At 35.4% G+C, this 20987-nt stretch overlaps 2 protein-coding genes across 3 annotated transcripts; both read right to left on the bottom strand.

The window, feature by feature from the left end:
- Positions 1-22: 22 nt before the first annotated feature.
- Positions 23-10971, bottom strand: LOC107023310 (protein PHYTOCHROME-DEPENDENT LATE-FLOWERING). The gene is made up of 12 exons (XM_015223965.2): positions 10687-10971; positions 9394-9436; positions 9191-9255; positions 9026-9112; positions 7740-7820; positions 6730-6891; positions 6557-6655; positions 5105-6483; positions 3585-3811; positions 3352-3500; positions 2228-2266; positions 23-2137 (listed from the first exon to the last, which is right to left on the bottom strand). Exons 1-12 carry the CDS (start codon positions 10849-10851, stop codon positions 575-577), a joined length of 4059 nt encoding a protein of 1352 aa, XP_015079451.1. The 5' UTR covers positions 10852-10971; the 3' UTR covers positions 23-574.
- Positions 10972-12108: 1137 nt separating this feature from the next.
- Positions 12109-17615, bottom strand: LOC107023548 (oligouridylate-binding protein 1B-like). 2 transcript variants are annotated; one of them, XM_015224274.2, is made up of 12 exons: positions 17358-17615; positions 14882-14943; positions 14567-14669; positions 14363-14439; positions 14230-14291; positions 14022-14109; positions 13767-13842; positions 13653-13683; positions 13349-13468; positions 13054-13136; positions 12709-12885; positions 12109-12601 (listed from the first exon to the last, which is right to left on the bottom strand). In XM_015224274.2, exons 1-12 carry the CDS (start codon positions 17460-17462, stop codon positions 12335-12337), a joined length of 1251 nt encoding a protein of 416 aa, XP_015079760.1. In that variant the 5' UTR covers positions 17463-17615; the 3' UTR covers positions 12109-12334. The 2 variants fall into 2 exon arrangements, with proteins under 2 accessions (XP_015079760.1, XP_015079759.1); XM_015224273.2 differs by having other exon boundaries at positions 12111-12601; positions 13054-13139.
- Positions 17616-20987: the final 3372 nt, after the last annotated feature.

Here is a 20987-nt window from a genome sequence, read left to right as displayed (position 1 = left end):
AAGTATGTCAAAACGATTAGACTCTGGTCCAACTATAATTCTTTTACCAGGAAAATAAGAAACTGTATACACATAAACATTGTACTCATTTACACGTTTATCAACCAACAGATTACAACTATGACATTGCCTTCATGCAAGACTGGAGTTATATCCTTATAGATCACTGGTTATGATATGAACTACAATCTGCTACCAAGGATCATATTGAACAACAGTATGATTAATCACGACAGATTCAGACAATTTCAATTATCCGTCTCATATAGAATAACCCAAAACATATGAATAAACCTAGAATAATAGTGGCTCTACCAGCTAATCACAGATCAATATTAGAGCGTGTGTATAATTTGCACGTTTCAAAGCCCTCTCTGGTTTCCGTTTTGGGATTCCATCAAACCAGACAATCCATGTTCCACAACCTACAAAGACATCCGTTCAACCAGCACTGGCCAGAGGCACCATTTTGTTTCATCTTCACGGTAACCTGACCAGATGTATACATAGACATGGCAGGGATGATATAGCAATTGCCCCTACAGTTTCAAAGGAGCTGAAGCTTACATCTCAATTAGGCATTATTAATGGAATTACTCTTGTTCACACCTTGTAGTTCCATTGGAGAATTGGTTATACTACCTACTGACCCCAAGGTTTGTGAACTCAACTGAGGGCTTGCTGGGCATGCTTCTGGATTACCAGTACTCATAGGATGGATAGCCCCTGAACTCAGCTGTGGGCTGAGTGGAGTTCGTTGGCTCATCTGCTGTGGGCTGGCCTGTTGATGTTGCTGTTGTTGTTGCTGTGGCTGCTGGGAATTTTGGTTCATTTGTTGTGGGATTGCCAGATTTGAAGGTGAGCCCACTGGAGGAGTTGAAACTACAGCCTGTAAAGGCGAAGCTGTCTCTTGCTGCTGTTGCTGCAATTGCTGCTGCTGCTGCATTTGTTGCTGTTGCATTTGTTGCTGCTGTAACTGTATCTGTTGTTGTTGTTGCTGCTGCTGCTGCTGTTGTTGTTGCTGTTGTTGCTGCTGATTCATGTAAAGATTCATACCAGCCATTAGCTTTGGCGGACCCATTGGACCCATTCCTGGTCGCTGCATTGGATTGATATTACCTCGGTTGAGGGAACCCAAGATTGAAAGACCGGTAGAGCCTGGATGCATTTGTCTATTTCCTGTCATACCACCTAAGCTTGACTGTTGGCTCCCCAAAATATTTGTTCGGTTCTGTGCTGCCATTCTCAGTTTGGTTTGCATGAAAACAGCTTGTTGTGGAGTGAGTGCACCACTACGAAGTTGCTGGCTGATTGCGTTACTAATATTAGAAGCCTGGCTTATATTTATTGTGTTTTGAGATATATTGCCCATGCCAGCGATGGCTCCCATTGGAGCTGAAATTCCAGGTCCACCAACTCCTCTTACACCTCCCATGCCCATAACATTACTAAGGCCACCAAGCGCCGCGATGTTATTGCTAATGTTCCCCATACCTACATTATTAAGGCTCATCATCATTTTTCTCTGCATCTGTGGATGCTGCGACTGGGATTGTTGCGACTGCAACTGTTGTGGTTGTTGTTGTTGCTGCTGCTGCTGCTGCTGCTGTAATAGCTGAAGTTGCACTGCCGATGGTTTATTAGCCATTTGATTACCCAACTGCATTGAATTCTGGCCAACTGTATTTAGGTGAGCAAGTGGATTTGAAGCAAGCATTAGTTGGGATCTTTGTAACTGTGGATGTTGCTGTTGTATCAGAGGATGTTGATTCTGCTGCTGCTGTTGTTGCTGCTGCTGCTGCAGAGGGGACAAAGGATCAGATTGTTGAGCTCTAGAAGGCATTGAAACCCCAGTCAGGAGTCCTTGAGAGATCTGTAATGCTTGAGCATTTCCGGAAGGCAGTACTCTCTGGCCTTGCATGTTCTGGGGTGAATTTATTGATGAATTAATACCGTTAGAGGGCCTTGCAAGCTCATTAGACAACTGACCAGAGACCCCTTCGGAGTATTGCTGCAGATCAGCTACTGACCCATTTGGTGGCATTCCTGGCATGTTAGTTTGACTACTTGAAGCACGATTCATGCTGATTGGTCTAGGTTGGACATGATCTTCCACAAGGAATCCTTCACGTGCCATCTGCAAACACATTGGTGCACAGAAAAATAAGGACAAGTTGCTAAAGCAATATTGATCTTTTGTACTTTAGATTTTACGCAATCAACTTACCAGTGAACAAAACTGTGCAGCAAGCAAGTCTGCAAAGTGCTGTCACAAGAAAAATTCAGACATAAGAAACAGAAATCCATAAGATCATTGTAAGTTTCTTTCACTGGCATCCCAATTTAGAATGGTTGACACAAATGAAAATAAAATGCCTCTTCAGCAGCTACCACGAGGTCTCCTCCAATATTCCATGTTTCAGATACAGCTTATCATATAACAAATTGATGTCTCTTAAGTAACTCGAAAATTGCATCTAGTTATTTCTGTTACTCACTTTACTAAGACTTTGCTTTGAGAGATTTGATTAAATGTTTGAAATCTAGAATTTATCTGAGGCAAGCATCACCAAAGACATTGATAGATTAATATCAAAGGCGATTATCATCACATATTTGGTTGACTGATCCTAAGATTTATTAGGTAAAATGTCAGGATAACTCGCCTTATGAGAAGGTTATACACCATAGCTAAACTCAAAATTGAACAGGATTTTCTACTCGATGTAACTGCTATAGAAAGATAGCTTGAACAACAATAAGATCTATCTCAATATGACTTCTTTTAATTTAATTAAGCTAAAAGGATTACCATATCCAACTGACTGTATATTTCACTTTCTTTTTGGTGTAAATTTAAATATGCCAATGATGCTGAAACAATGATAGATTTTATTAGTTCCTGCAAAACTAAACGAGTATAGATTCTAATCAGTTCCTGCACAACTAAACAGGACTGCACTCTTGCTTTTTGGATGTAAATGCTAGTTTACCATCTCAGTGCTGGTTTGATGAAAATATTCAACTGCTAGCCTTAAATAGGTTCAAGCCATTTTAATGAGTTTGAATGAGTATTGTACACATTTGCACCATTAAGATTGGCACATGCTAGCAGAAATGGATTTCAAAGCTCCACCATATCGAAACCTAGATCCAGGAGTTATGGAATGCTTATCATTCTTCCACTTTACTTTTAAGGGTGTTCCCATATAGCTTTTAAATTAAAAATTCCGCTCAGAATATCTGGCTTCAGAATCTCATACTACTTGATTAAGTAGAATGAGTGGACATCAAAAGAAGGAAGTTGGTCGAGTCTGGTTCATACAAACAAAAATTATGCACAACACTCACAGTATTCGGCAGCGTTGGGAGGTGCTCCTCAACATTTGTGTATTCGACCTCTTCTATTTCTCCAATAAGCATTGACACAGTACCGTCATTTGGCTTTTCTGACAAGACCATTCTAGTCCGCGCCTTAGGAACACATGAATAACCATTTCCTAGTAGATAACATCAAGCAGTCAAAGGATCAGTTAGAAAATAGCATATGATACAGACTGAGAGTGCCTTAATAATGGACAGACCTTGAAGAACGCGCTCTGTCTGCAGAAAATCCAAGACTCTTCTTTTGCAAACATTTGTACTGCCACCTACTAATGATTTTGACAATGACATTTTGCAGGATTCATCTTTGACGTTCTCATTGTTTGAATCATTAGAAAGATGAACATGCAGCTGCTGAGTAGGAAAGACATTTGGCTTCCTGCTAGAATATTCCTCGACCTTGCTCTTTTTGGGATAAAGTTGAAACCTGAAACTTAGATGGTTGACGTGAGCTTTTGAGGATTTTTATATAAGAGTATTATCAGGCTTTAAGAACAGTGCTTGAGAAAAAATCCACAGTTAAAATAGCAAGATGATATAAATTACATCTGAAGTAGAGATCACTTGATATCACTTGAACAAGCATGGGGGAGTAAGAGAACCATTATTTATATATAGTGGATGACGGATGAAATGTGAAATTGTAACTCATCACTCCAACCAGAACCCTATTATGCACAATAGTAGATGATTACAAGAATGGGCTTGGAGGTGGGTGGTCGTGAACTCTTAACCTTGTTTGCCTCAAGGTCAAGACTTCAAGTTTAACAAGTTTTGACTTTTAACCATGAAGGTTTGCCCATGGGGCAAGTGGGGGTCAAAAGTTCAGGACCGCCCATTTCCGAGGTCATTTGGGTGTAATTTCCTGCACAATAATGGACCTTTTTCTTATTAATACCCATTAAGTAATAAGATATCAACTCAGAGGTCAGCATTGGATGCATTTTGAGATACATTTCAGGCATGATTTCTGGGCTACAGGAGAAAAGAGCAGATACTGGGTTTAGCTAAAACTTAAGGGTGCAAGACAAAAGAAATGAAGAAACCAAACCGACAACTTAAGCTGTAAAAATGAAATAGCTTAAGAGTGTGATAAATTTTATCACCAAAAAGAGAAAAATATGATCATTACTGTAGGAATGACAGAGAAGACAAAACAGAGACCAGGAACAAAGATACACTTATCCCTCCATTTTTTGATGAAGAAGACACACTTATCCCCCCCATTTTTTGATGAAGAAGATACACTTATCCTTCCATTCCATGTCAACATTGTCTAGTCCCTATTTTTCATAGAACTAGAAAAGGACTCTCTCTCTTTTTGAGCTCTTGTCATCTTTGTGCATTCATATAATGGGATTTTGCATAATTTGCAACAAACCTGGCAACGAGCTTAAGCATTCACTTAATTTGGTCTCAATTATCATCCTCAAAACATTGGTTGTCCCACATAAGACAGCTTCTATTGTTATAGTCTGGCCCATTGTTATAGTCTTCTAGACCACAGATACTGAACCAGTAAGCTCCTTTATAACGACGGAATACAACCACAAAAGACTATTTTAAATGAACCAGTTATCAAAAGGTAACATATGCATGTGAGGTACATCCTTTGACCAAGATGACATAATTTAAGTGCTCTATTTGACATAATAAACTTGTGTTCATTCAAAATAATAGCTTATTTGAAGATGGTCAAAATAATGTGCAATAAACATACCTAGTTGTCAGCATTTCAATTTTGGAGAACCTTTCAAGTATGATTTGGTCAGCTGAGTGTGTAGATCCTACGGGAGGACTGCTTGCATTTATTGGAAGACTCATGGTACTGACACTGGCAGGAGAACCAACTCCGCTCATCATGGGGGTCTTAGGAACAGAATTGGATCTCCGCCTTGCAGCAATTTGAGCCTGGTGTTGCCGCTGCATGGAATCATTGGCGCTAGAAGTCATAGAAGTTGTTCCACCAGCTGGAGCAACAGATGTGGATCCTTGCTTCTCCTTCATTGATTGTATAAGTCCACTAGTCACAGCTGCACCGTATTGAGCTCCTACAGAACCATTAGAAAACTCTCCAGACTTAGAGGATAAAGGAGATTGAGGCAAGCCTCCTGCAGATACACGAGGACTTTGCACTATTTTCCTGTTCTGGAATGGGTCTTCTTTCCGAAGATTGTTTTCAAGAGGCTGACCAAGGCCATTCCAGGGTGTCTGAGGAAAACCAGACCGCGTAAACTGCTGCGTCATTCTCTGCTTTAGTCGGGCCTGCTGGGATTCCATAAGGTTCATATCCGATTCCACCATCTGCATCTCATTTTTAGTCCTTCCTGGCTCTAATTTGTCCAATCTCTCTATCTCAGCAGGCTCTTCCTTTAAGTTATACTTTATTCCTTGCTGTCCTGCAGTGAATGGCATTGTTCCAGCTTCCTGGTTCAGACCCCCTTCAAAAATTTGTTGAGGATACTTTTGCATGTTTGTATTAGCATATGGAATTCCCCTGGGAACTGAATGTTGCTGTAATAAGGAATTTTTCCAGTGCAAATCTGGAGCATGAGAGCCATCTATTTGTCCTCCTATAAGTTGCTGTTGATTGGAATCAGCACTCATATGTGTAAACCTTGCCCTCTTGTTTATATTGGACAGGGGAGATGCTTGGCCATCATGATTCTCTCTCTTACCATGTAAAGAAGCAGCACCAGAGCTCATCGCATCCGCATATGAAAGCATCATTTCTGGCGCAGCAGGAGAAGCTACTGATGCATTTAAAACTCCTGACCTATGGTCCTGCATGATTCTTGGACTCACAACCCCCATTGGATACTTTGGTTGCTGAGGTACCGAAGGCGATGCTGGAATAGAGGTCTCAGACCCAAAACTGTTACTTCTTAGTGCCAACATATTGGTTGGTCCATTATTTTGTCGGTTCAGATTCTCATGAGCAGGCTGCGGCAGAAGCTGTCCAGTATCTCCGGACCTTGAACTTTCTGGCACTCTATCAATGCAAATATTTTTTCCATGGATCTTATCATTAGACATGACAATCACATCTGGAAGCTGCCTCAGTCTTTTCCTCCTTAGATTGCCTATACCCAATGTCAACTGTAAACAAAATATAGGACAGTTTAAATACATGAGCTCCTTCTACCACATGAAGATGAATAAAGCACACTACCTTTGAGGAAGCTTTGTTGTTGCAGAGGCTTTCTAACTTTGGGGCGGGGTCTAAGCAGAGTTGTGGTTGTAGGGCTCTTAATATCCGGGATTCGACTTCCTACAGTATAAAAGAATAATTCATTAAAATACAAAACCATTTGAATGCCACTAAGAGGGGTTGATCTTACTAACCATCATATCACCATATGTCCAAGCACTATCTGAAATCAATGGAATGTCCTTCACCACATTTTCAAGAGACATTTTTAGACATACTCTGTTAATAATGGGACAACTAGTGGCTGAAGGCGCATTTTGTCCAACTTCAGGGAAGCACTTCCGATAATCTCGCACCTGCAATAGTAATTTTAAGTAATAAAACACTATCCTAATTCTATGTTTATGTAATAGGGGAAGGAATGGTGACAGTAATTTCAGAAGGAGAACAAAGAAATGTAGAAGGTAGAAAATTTCGCAAGAAGAAGAATAAAGTCAATGACAGCTGAGTGACAGACATCCTGTTAAAAGTCCATTTGTTGTTTTGATCTCTTCCATTAAGTAGAGGCGCAAAATTGGATGTTCCGAACTCTAATCTAATTCCCTCTCTCCTGTCTACATGACACTACAAGTATTGGGGAATTTAACATTTTTTTCCTTTTACAGTGATCCATTCAAACGAACCTAAATTATTATTTTTATTTTTATAGGTTAACGTACCTCAATATTTTAATTATAAAACACGGATTTATGATATATTTTACTTGCATGTTTACCAAATCTGTAACTTTACTACAAGAACATAATGCCCAGTATGACCCCATAAATGGGATATGATGAGGGTGGGGTGTAGGCAGACCTTTTTGTTTCCGATAAGACCACTGGCTTGACAAAAGCGTATCCAAAACAGATTAGAAAAATACAAGAGTAAAAAGCTAAATTAAAAGAAAATTGGAAGATTGATTTTCTAATCCAAAGTCCAAACCGAATATTAGATGCTTTAACTATTGCACTCCAACTCCGCATTTTTGTGACAGAGGGAGCTCGTGTTTCTCAAGAAGAAGCGGGGTCTATTAGCATCTCTTAGCATACGAAACAACAATTCTCTATTCATAAGATGGTGAATACAAATTGAAGAAAGTACAACCCATGATATTATAAATCTTATAGGAGTTATAATTGCTCTTCTGGACCAGAAACCTTACCTCGCAGACTAGAGTTCCGTCAACATATTTGCAAGGTATATCCTCCAAAATATCGCCTGGCAGATGTCCAGACTCAATTGCCTCCAGTTGCATAAATATACAAAGAAATTTATTTTGAGAAAGGTAACAGGACAAATATACAAAGAAAAGATAAGATAGTAGAACAAGATAATCAAACAAACTTTGCATAAGCTGGTTATCATCTACATAACCATTAACTTAAATTCCTTCAGGAATACTGAAGCCAAGTCCATCCTGGAAAAGGAAACAGTAAAGAGTGGAATGGCTTCGGCATCGGAAACTGTAAGCATTCCCACAATCAAGTGGGGCTTTCACTTCTCCAGTCCAATTAATATTGACAGGACTTATTATTATAAAAGCTAATTACTATCAAAATGAAAAAAACCACACCGTAAGAGTATATAGACAGATAAATCCTTCTTTTAATTTTTTTCTTTTGTTTTAAAAAAAGACAGATAAATCCTTATAAAAAGCACGGACAGATGAGTTCAACTTAAAACTGAGCATCAAGTTTCTGTTTCTCAATCACACTAGACGTTCACAAAAATATACTAGTATTTGCTAGCAGCTCAAGACCTATGACTAAGAACAACCTGAAAAATAAATGTATTTTACAAGCTGTTCATGTTAGGAAGACAAGAGGATACGGCGGGCCAGGCACTAAATACAGGGAGTTAACAGAAGGCAAGGAGAAGAGCGAGGTGCTGAGTACATTTGGGTACCACCACTGCACCACAAGCAGCTTTTTTCACTTGGTAGGTGCAATGCAGGTTGTGACCTTGATGGGAGATAATCTAAGGAAGACTAAGCAAATTATCGTGAGTTGGAATTGCTTGTAATGACAATGGCGAGGGCACCACCTACTGGGACACAGTAGCCTTACATCACAGATGTTAACCCCGGGCTTTTCTCTAGGTGCTACCAAGGACTGAGATGTCGAGCTGAAGGTAACCAATGTATGCAGTTTGGACATATTTGGATTGAATAGGAAATTGCATTGTGACTTGTGAGTGTAAAGTAGGGATAAAAATATCGAAGTGTCATTCATATATTTGTTGTATCGAGAGAATTCTTTTGGAATAGATAGTTGTAAAAACTTGATGGATGCTTGTGGCTGATTCCCATTTGTACAGATATTTTACACTGCCTTCTTTTGCTATAAATTTGTAAAAAAAAGAGTTCAGGAACAAAGCAACAGGTGATCCACACACCCAGAGATAGAGAGAGATAAGGAAAAGATGAAAAATAAAGCTCAGTACACTTACTGAAAAGAGAGTTTCAGATGCTCTATCATATGGATGCAATAATTTCGGAACATTTTCAGAGGCTTGATGCCCATATTCATTCTGCATCTGAAGAGGAAAACATAAAATTATCACCCCAAAACCTGCAACTATTATATAGTGTATATGAGATGATTAACAACAAACCTCAGAGGGCTTCCCAATAGAATATCCATCCAGGAAAAGGCACAATGTGAAGGAAACTTCATTATCTGCTCAATTAAGCAAAATAAGAATCTGAAAAATGCACAACTCTCGACATTTAAGAAAAGGGTAAAATAAGTGGGAGAGAGAACGAGTCATTTGTCCTCCCCATATAAATGGAAGTCCTTTACAATATCTTCACTTACCAGGTACTGTGGTAACATCCTTGCTTCCATGAACAACCGCACCCTATGGGAGACAGGAGGATGTTATAAGTGAAATTATAATTTTGAGTGGTTCTTCAAAAGAAACACAATTTATGAGGCATACTTTTTCATGATATGCTAGTAAGATTAATAGCACATGAGTCAAGTAACTATGCATGATGGATTAACTATTTGAGGCAGTGAACATTAGCTGACAACTTGGATCGCTCACGTCACCACATTTTAGATGTCCAACTTGATCTTGCTAAAAGTTTGGCTTCATTTATGTCCTTTCTTTATTGAATTTTATGAGCTAGAAGTTCCATTTACCTTTACTGCATGTTCATTCATACTGTTCAGTATTCTTTCAGTCTCGCGTACAAATATAATGTGTGTAGGCAGGGAAGTTTCCAGCAAATTCAACCTCATTTACAAAAGATGAAGTTTAGGATATTTTAAGTGTACTCTTTGAGATCATCTAATTGCTTATAAGAATCCAGACACAAAATTGTGCATTATTAATACAACATTGGTTTCGGTTGCACCATTGATGCAATTCTGTAGTATCAATTCAGTGTGGAGTTCCAAGATAAAAATTAAAACGTGTAAAAATCAATACTTGCATAACTTCTGTGATAGTCTGTATTATTTCCATCACATATTAGCAATATCAGGACACAACTAATCATGACTTTGGTATTACAATATGTGCATTACAATTTTTGTATTAGTGTTCATTGTATAACAATCAACATACTATTATTATTATTATTATTATTATTATTATTATTATTATTATTATTATTATTTGACAATCCTGGTGTCAGGACATGCTTGTGTGCAGCCCGACATGTTCCACGAATTATCAATCTGACCACTAAGCAACACGCTTGATTCACCTTATAATTATCCACTTATTGCAATCCAAAGAACCAATTATCCCTTCAATATTTTACTCCTCAAAGTTATTCAGCCAGAAAAACTTCACATAATTATAAATTCATTCATGGTTTTACAAGGAAATAAATAGTTTAGGGTTAGATCATAAGGAAAAGGATAGAAATCGAAAATGGCCGCTCAAGTGCAACTCAGAAACTTGTCCTTTTGCACTTAGAGCGTGCTAGAGCAACAGTAAAAGCATTAAACATTGGGAGTGAAATGTGCAAAGGAGTCAAATCAAATTAAACTCATCTTAGATAAGCGAAAATTACGAATTTAGCATAATGACCACCAAAAAAAATGAAGAAATTGAAAATCAAACCTAATTACAGAACATGTGAACAATCAAATTACCGTGAGCCTTCCAGTCGATGCGGAATTGGATTTATTTTGTGGAAGAACTGAATTCCTTTCTTTGTTAGCTCGAAGAGCGACGTCGTCATGTTCTTCGGTGTCGGGATGTACTGGTTTGGGCCGAAACCTTGCACCGGTTTTGGAAACCTTAAACGAAACCCCCATTGCCGGAAAATTCTACAGCAGCGTTGATCCGGTGCCGGAGACTTAGTGAAGTAGTATCTGTGTATTGGGCATAATTAAGCAGCACAGAGAGGAGAAATTTTGACTCTGGACGTTTATGTTTTGTTTCAGTAAATAAATACATAAAAAGTGGAAGCCCAACTGGACCCGTTCGTGATCCAATTCTCTATCGACATGGTATTGACCCGAAAGCCTGCTTATGTTCCGCAAAATATAAATAGTAAAAACTACACAAGTCTCTTAAAATTATAATTACTTTATATCTCTATTTTTTTTCAAATTATAAAAATATATATGATATCGGATACATCAGAAAATCTACGGTTACATAGCTCACGGATTGCTAATACTTAATGGGAGGAATGTATTCGAATGGGCAGAGGGAACGAATTTTATCCGAAAGAAAATAGGGAGGTATCCAAGAGGAAAATTTTGTGTTTTTTTAAATAGTAGAAAATTTTAGAAATTATGGTAAAATAAGATTATATTTATGTAATTTTTCTATATAAATTAACTAAAGATAAAAATAAATATCAGATCATTGAAAAGCAAATCATGCGATTGAAAGGTAGAATTTGAGAAATTTTCATGGTAAGTTATTTACGCTAAATTACTAAATACAATAATTTTATCTAAGGGAACGAAAATGAGATATTAATCTTATTGTAATTAGTAATAAATGTTTTACCTAATTATCTAATATAGCACCCAAAAAAAACAGTAACATAGAAAAATAGAGATTTGCAGTGGGAACCTGATCGGAACTAAAAAAAGAAGGGGATACTTGGGATGCTCATCGACCGATTTGTTTTTTGTATTACCTATTATAAATCAGTTTTTAATCTTTTTACACTCTAATAACCAAATATAATATTTATTGTTGATTTTCAGTTGAATAGATATTTTGTCCTTTAACAATTTGATTTTCGATTTAACAATAAGAACATGTTCCTCCGTTTTATTTTATTTTTGCTCTCTTATTATACATGGCCTTAATGCATAAAATTCCACACAAACTACAAGCAGAAGCAAATTCAAATACGGTACTGCTGAAACCTTGATGGTTAAGAAGCAAACAAGCAAATGCAAATTCAAATACGTCGTTACTAAAACAAACTCATTGTTAAGAAGCAAACTTGTATGGATGCAGTAGCAACCTCTCAAGTTTATACAGTACCCGAACGCGTTGCCTGCTAGAGAAGACGAAGAAAATGTTCTAGATCTGTCGCAACATCAAAGCATGTATGAACAACAATAATGGAGCAAACCTCGTAGTATTCCCTCATTCCTACTAATAAACTGGGACACAAAGCATACATTATACGTATTGATACACGTGGCACTCACATCTAACTAGGCATGATGCCTAAATATTAAGAACAAAAAAAAGAGAACATGAAAAGAAAAAAACAAGCGTTATTAAAGGTAAACTAGGTAGAAAGGCAACGACAACTGCAGAGCCACATCACTGATAATACATGAGCTGTTGTGCAGCAACATTCTGGAAACCGCCATCATATATAGCTTGGCTTGCTCCAGAGGCCATCCCCATCGATGCTTGCTTCAAAGGATATTGACCCATGAGGCCCGGGACACCACCCATCTTGCTCATAGCTAGCTGTCTCTCATAAGCCAAAAGGTCAGTGGCCGAAATACCTAATGGTGTGGGAGCTGGTGGAGGAAGTGGGTTCGAGGTTGTTCCAGGTGGAGTTGGCTTGTTGCCCCACGAACACTGCAAGTACACAAATTAGAGCAGTTAGCTATCAAGGTTTAACACTAACAGATTAGTCGAACAACACACAACTAGAGGTAAAAAGACTATCAAGCACAAAGATGAACCTTAATCTGCCTTCCACCTAGAACTGAGTGGGTATTTCCCATTTGAATTGCTAAAGCTGCCTCAGCATGAGTATTGTATCTTACAAAACCAAATCCTTTATCACGCTGAATTCGAATTTCCTCTATCACTCCTGCACCAAGGGCATGAAAGTAGCGATGGAGATCAATCTGTGTTACCTGAAATAATAAAGGCTTGTAAGGGAAAAGTCCTTGCCAAAGGCCAAGAAGGAAATTAGAAGAGAATATGCCAAGGTAGACTGGTTATTTTCAACCTAAAAAAGTTACAACGTTGACATCTTAATGGAGGAAAGATGGAAACTAAACAATGGTAAGAGATGTCCTCACCTCAGGAGCAATATTGCCCACATAAACAGTGGTGTATTGTGGGTTATTTTCAGGAGCATCACTATTCGCTGCCTCTTTACCATCTTCTACAATACCAAAAAGGCAAATAAACAGGGAATTTAGTTTATGATATTGACCATGTACAAAGGAGGCAAGAACAACATTGATTGAGTACACAACGAAGAAGTACATGTACTGAATCCAACTAGTTTTGATACACAGTGCTTAAGTTGTCGTGCATAAACTTCTTTACCAATTAAAGCACTGGCCAAGGATTCATTAAAGAATTACATACCTGATGAACCATTTGTTAATTCCACAACACTTTTGGCATCAGAACTCTGTTTGTCATCATTCGAGTTAGCACCTTTGGTAGCCCAGTTGCAACGTATCTGCCTACTACCAAGCCATTTGCCTTCAAAAACAAAGGAGAAATAAATGTGCACATTCAGCCATTCAGATTAGAAGCAATTTAATATTTGAACTTAAGGTTTAATGATTAAATCAAATCTTATAGCTTCCTACTGTATAAGAACGGTCTACAACATACACATTGAACAAAGTGAAATGTGTACAAAAACTGCTCAAATGCTCTCTACCTGTTAAATCATTGATGGCACTTTGAGCATCCTGCAAAAAGAAAAAAAGAATTTATTACAATATCAAAGAGGGGATGACAAAAGAAAACGTGAACCTATATACCAAAAAATTACCTGTTGGTTACGGAAAGAAACAAAACCAAAACCTCTAGAACGCCCAGTCTTTTGATCCCACATTACCCTTGCATCACTGTCATTAAAAAGGGATAATTAGCCGTTGTATTTAAGCATCGCCAACCCTATCACTTTTCCCTCGTGGATGCATTTTAAACATTCTGAAGTAAATGCATTGAAGGCATGATACAATCATTAGGTGATATTCAACTGACATTTTTTAGGGTGGGTTCAAAATAGGAGGATGACACTTACGAGCAACCAGGGTAAACAGAGAAGCAAGCAAATAGCATTGCATCAGTAACTTCAGGGCTCAGATCACCAACAAATATATTAAAGTGACCTGCAAAGAGCAGAAAAACACTCTTCACACAGGTTCACAAACTAGCACAAAGAAAAAATAAAGGGCGAAGTGCAAAGTTAATTGAGGATTAAACATTGATAGATAGACACTGAAACTTACTTGAAGTGTCCTCCCTCTGTCCACTGGCAAATGCCCAATTAACTTTAATAGGCTGCCCAAACCTGTAACCGGAGAAAGAATCACAGTTGAACCAAGGCCAAGTTTGAAATAGAGAGCTCTTAAATTTACTTACAGATGCCTTCCATTAAGAGTGACTATAGCAAGTGCAGCTGATCTACGATCATAGTAGTGGATGAAACCATAAGATGACTGCACGACAGAACAGACTTGTAAATGACAGCGTCAAAGAGAGAATACAATACTTAGAGAGAAGAAAGGAGGAAGTCCTAGTCGCCGAGAATTCATACAAATTAAGCAAGGAGAGAAGAAAATTAACCTTTTCCTTCCTTATCAGCTTACATCCTTCCACAAGACCAGTACTAGAGAATACTTCCTGAAGAAGAGGTTCAGTCACTTGCGGGTGAATATTCCCAACAAACCTGCATTTTCTCAGAAATAAAAAAACTAAAAGATTTAAAAAAAGAAAACAAAGGAAAAAAAATACATGAAGCTATAAGAACCTTCTCCAATAATCAAATCATAACAAATTAAAGCTAAGTTAAATGCATAAAATTCAAAAATGTCAAAGAAAATGTCAAAACAAACAAGCAGGAAGAGAAAGAAAATAGACTGGCCCCAACAGGACACTCACACACTGCGGCAGGTGGTTGGATCAAACCCAGGAGGCAGATTCCCACTAGGTATTGGCTCAATCTGCATCGAACCAAATGTATATGAGTGTCTAAGGTGATAAGAATACACATAAGTCGTAAGGTGATAAGAACAAACAAAAGTAGAAAATCCAAGCATCACTCACAGATTATAAATGCAAAACAGGAAGAATTTCATGAATCACAAAGAAAAAGATAAAGCTCCCTACCCACCCAACACACAAAAGCTAGAAAATAACAAGGATGTAGAAGTGAAAAGAACAGACCATAAAAGAAGCACTGTCAGAGCTTAAATACAGTTTTATAGATGATAGCCGCAACATGGTATCCCATTACAGTTCCAATAAGTATCTAGAAATCTTTTTCCTACTTCTTTCTTTCCCTCTCCCTCCTATTTTTTGTTGCTTCATTTTGTAAGGGGGATAAGATATACAGCAGATAAAGTTCCACTTCAAAGGACCAATTTACAACAAACTCATGACAAAATTGAAGATAATTGATTCCCACAAGAAGGAACCCATTGAATAATCAGGTTTTCTCTCAAAAGATCTGTTCACTTAGTACCATACACATCACTAGCAAGCCAAAAGAGAGAAAGTAAACCTAAGCAATATATAAGGTCTGCAGCTATTTTGATACTGAGGGAATAATCATCATTCAATTAAATCTCTAAATGAAACATTGTTACTCTATCATTTTGAGACATTATGGACAACGGGTAGACTCCTACAACAATACGGGACTCCATAAAAACTTCAAATCCAACACCACGATAAGGTACCACCTCATGAATAGACCACGTCTCCAAGATTTGAAGTTCCTAATGGTTTTAATAAATGGTCTTTTTCTGTGCCACAACCATGAATATACAAACTATATAGAGTTTCCACAGCTCTCCCAGATTCAAGTATAATTCTTTTTTACTTCCTCACACCGTCCTCATCACCCCCTAGGAATAGGTCTAGTTCTCCTTCAGTCACTTATCTTATCTCAGTAGGTTTTAAGGTTGAGCTGAGACGGTCCTTTTTCTTTGAGTCAAAGCCAAATCTTTCTTCGCATTTCATCTAGGCTTGCCGTGTTTGAGACTTTCTAAATTGACCCAGTCATAGATCACTTAGTCAAGCATAATCAGCAAGATTACAAAAGAATAAGCCTTTCACTATCTGGCTCCCTTGAAGGAGGGTCTACATACTTCCTCTTCAAAGAACGAGTCTCTTAAAATTAAGAATATTGCATTTCGGATCATATATCACATGAAACTCATCAAATCTAGTTATAGTGAAAACTAAAGATGGATTTGTAGATTGTTATTTGGTTACATTTAGTTTTTTCCACATAACTTGGCTCGTACTCCATGTAACTTCAACCAACAATCAAAATATTATTTATCAATCTTTAATACTTAAGAACATAACCAAAGTCTACCTTCAACAGCGATCCTCCACCTTGTATGATTACTATATATCTCCTATTTTTATACTCAATGAAACATAGAAAAATGATTCAGAAAATAATCTCTCAATGTGAAGTATCTTCGTGAATACATTTTCATTCATTCTATACACACTGTAAAGAGAAATTTAAGTAGGTCACAGAAATTGAGGTGCTGCAGTGAAGGATGCACAAATAGATGCTTCCAAAAATCCAAGTTCGAACTTATAGCATAACATGTTCCACACTTGGAAAGAATATAAGCAATTAAGCATCCAACCAAAATCTTAGAGATACAGATAAGAGTAACCAGAACCAACATAAATGCCTTTAGGAACTCCTAAAAATCAATAAAGACCAGATTTATCCTCTACCAGCCCCCTTATTTATTATTATAATTAAAGTTTTCTCTTGAGATAATCAAAGTGGGTCAATAAGCTTAAGCCCGTATCAGAAAGAGTATGATTCACATCATGAGAAGCCTCATATCCAACCAAGAAATGAACTAAATAAACACAACATTTATCAGCCAAACCCACCAATACACATCCAAACACAACATTTCTACCAAACAGCACAGCAAGTCCAAGAGGTTAAAAAAAAAAGGATCAACTTCAAGTCGAAACAATTCTGAGAAAAACACACTCTCTCTGTTCCAATTTGTTTGCCCTATTAAAACTCAGCTCAGAGTTAAAAAAAAAACAAAAAAAAAGATAAACTTTTAAATCATATATTTCAGAAATGTCAAAAATTCCAAAATATCATGTCAGGTGTAAAATTGGAATTAAAATGTTGCCAAACAAATGCATTCATCCCGAAACCGACTAGTAGTACAAACAAATTAACACTAGAAAAGCAATATCTTCATGCCCAATATTTCCAGGTAAATCAAACACAATACAAACCAAAACCTAAAAATCGCGAATATCCACCGCGATTCCCAAATAAATACAAATCACTCAACAAATTACACTCATACCACCACAAAATTGAATAAACTACCAAAAAAAAAAGCAGGAGACGAACCTGAGGAGGAGCTAAGAGGCCAGGATGATAGAGAGACTGTTGTTGAAGAAGCGCTTGTTGCATCAAAGCTTGCTGCTGTTGCTGCTTCAGCCTCTGATTCTGCATTTTCTTCAAAGATCGATTCAATCGATTGATAAACGAAGGAGGAGATACTCACCAGCCCTTCGAACGCGGTGGTAGGGTTCTCTAAGCAAATAGAAAAAGAAGGTCCTCGAACAAAGGGAAAAAACAAAAAAAAAATAATAAAGAAAAAAAAGAGGAATTTACCGGGTGATGATGGTGACATTTATAGAAGAAGGTAAACGGGTTAGAACCGACCCGTTTAGAACCCATATATAAAATGAAATGAATATATAATCAAAAGAGAGGGACTTATTCAAAGATTAATCAAAATCTTATATTAAAATTATATGCTTATAATTGAATAGACTATCAAAATGCAATTTCTATCATATTTTATCAACCAACTCCTACTTTTTTTTATTTTGTTGGAATAATTTTTATTTTTCTTTTGTATAATTAATTAAAAAAATTGAAATAATTAGAATAAGAGAATTCACGTGTAGATGACTCGATACTCTAAGTAGTTAATCAAAACATCGATATGTGCATAGTTATTTATCATTTTATTTATATGGGACTACGTTATGCCTTAATTCAATCAATTAATATATTTTCATAAAAAATTAAAGAAAATTTTAAAAAAGTATCAATTCGCCTATAAAAAGTTAGATTATAAAATTGTCTTTTTGCAATGCCTTTAATAGTTAAGAAAGACTACATTTTAGTTTACTAAAACTAATGTAATATTTAAGGACAACCCCAGAGTAATACTATTGAAGTTGTTGCTTTCGACCCCAAAAATATCAAATACCTAATTTATGTTATTCTTACGTATAAATAACATATAATTTCTATAAATATCTATAATTTAAAAAAGTTTATTGAAACTTTTTTAAATGAATGATCAAATAATGATAAGTTATTAATACGTTATTCTAATTTACTTTTGAGTTATTTTTTCTCCGCATATTTCAGCTTTCTCTATTTAAAATAATTTTATTTTGCAATTTTAACACAATATGTCTGAATAAGTAAAAAGAATTAACTATAAGTAAGTATTCATATAAACATATAATTCATATGTTTTTCATGATTTCATACTGGGGAAAAATTTAAGAATGAGCTATAAATATATATATATATAAATTTCATCAGAAGTTTCTTTATAAGAAATTTAATTTTAAGTCATCAATTACTTAAGCCGCTCTTATTACATTTTATGATTTTTTGTCAAAATGTTATAGAAGTATATATGTATTTTGATAGTGGAATCTGGAGGAATATAATGAATACCACTAAAATATTGATTTTTGTGTTCATCAATTGTTATTCGATCTATACTAATTATATTTTCTTAGTTGGGTTTACTATTTGCGAATATTTTTATCTTTTTTTTTATCTAGTGTATGTATTGAAACTCTTATTAAATTCACATAACATGTAGCAGAGTGCTCTTAACAAGATTTTTTCATGTTAGAGCTTGAATCTAAGACCTCTGTTTAATTGTTTAATAATAAAGCAGTTCCACCACTGCATCACAACTCATATTAATCGTAAATATTTTTATTACAAATTATAATTTCTTACATCTATTGAAAATACTATCTTCTTTTTATCTTATTCAAATTTTATTTTAAGATTAAAGTAATGAATGTTATCATAAAGTTGTATTCATCCTTTATTTATTTCTATAAATATATATATTTATGAGGTAATGGTAAAATTTGGATATATTATATTCTCTTTAGACCTAATTATAAGATTTTACTAGATATGTTATTGTTATTAATTCTCCCTTGCATCTCTTTTTTTATTTCTCATTTTCTTTAGTCATTTAGTAAAAATATTATTAGAAATTGAGGATTTATAAACATCTTGTTGCACTACGAATTAACATGTATGCACAAGTCCTACATAATTTTTAATCAAAAATGTATTTAGCAAAAATAGATGTGTTGTAAATCTTTTATCTAGATCATAAAATTATTTTGTTTCTCCTAAAATTACGTACATCAAAATATCATTTTCGCTACCCTAAATAGTGTTATATTAGGCATACTTAATATTATTAGTAACATAATAATAAGGACTAGAATTCAAAGTCAGATAATCTTTTTATACGTGATTTTGCATGATACGTGTTGAAACAATTTGATGTATTTTGGTATACATAAATCAATACTTGTTTATTTAGATTACTAAATTATCGAGTACTAAAGGAATTTATTATCGTATATCTTTTCTAAAATAGGTATATGTATCAAAAATTGGCTAACACTATCTACGTGTTAAACACTGTATTTTTTAAAATCATTTGTATGCATAACTAAAATTGGCATTGTATATTCGAATGTGTATCTCTTACTATATAACATGGTATTTTAAAATATATTTTAGAATATATACATGATACTCTTCTCTTCATTAAATAATTTTATAAAAATTTTCAAGAAACGCTCAATATTCATTCGAACATGTTGAAAAGGACGATGTAATCTAAAGATGGTGATGAGTTACGATCATTATCTTATAACAATAGATCAAATACTAAATATTTGCATGTAATAAATAACGATTTTAAATCATAGAATATATTGTTAGCTCATTTTTTTTATTTAAAATCTAAATTCCTCTTGCCAGAATCTTTAATGTATGTTATCTTTCATTTATCAAATCAAAGAGAATATTAGTGAGCACTAATTTTCTCCTCCATAATGGACGTTCGAGTATAATAGTTTTTAGGGCTGAATAAATTAGCCCGCAAAAAAATTATATCGAAATAACATTCAAACTAGTTTATAAAATATGTACATAATGTATATTATTACCTTCTTTATTTTGTCATACATTTTTAATATTGTGTATTGTCTTGACAAATTAAAGTAAAGAAAGAAATTGAATTATTATTAAATATCACCAAAACAAAAAAAAATGTATTTGATGACGTAAAAAATGTATTTGATGACGTACTACCTATTAAAGTAGATTGAAATTTATTTTGCCTAAACTAGTCGAACTTGCTTGAATCGATAGGCTTATCGGGCTTCTTTGTCTATTCAATTATTTTGTTGCAGACTCTTCCCCACGCCTATTTCTTCCCCCGGCTCTGTAGTGGAGCTTGCCCCCCGCCCTAGGCCTATTGAGATCTTTCCCTATGCGAGTAAATTCATATTGAGGAAAAAATAAAATATTTTAAATTCAAGATAGGATCTGTCATAAGGATAAAATAACAAACGTATGTTAAAAATTTTTATCTTTTTTTGTAAGATGCATCTTTTTTTTTAGATGCTAAATCCATTTTCATATAGATTAAGCAAAAACATAATTAAAGTAAAATAAGTGACATATTAAGAAAGCTATTAAAATCACCTCGCAATTTGAAAAACTATTATAAATTTATCATTTTTAACTAAAAACACCCCCATTTAATATATCTCTATTGTCAGTTATTTATTTTATATTAAAGGAAAAACTTTTTCAAATGAAAGAATTGTAATTTTTTCGAAGAAATATAATTTTTTAATGGGTCATGTCTTTTTTGATAAGACACAATAAATCATTGTTCAT

The sequence above is a fragment of the Solanum pennellii genome, chromosome 6, assembly GCF_001406875.1.
Source record: "Solanum pennellii chromosome 6, SPENNV200".
NCBI lineage: Eukaryota > Viridiplantae > Streptophyta > Magnoliopsida > Solanales > Solanaceae > Solanum > Solanum pennellii.
Note: the sequence above shows the minus strand (reverse complement) of the source record. Positions and strands in the feature narration are given on the sequence as shown.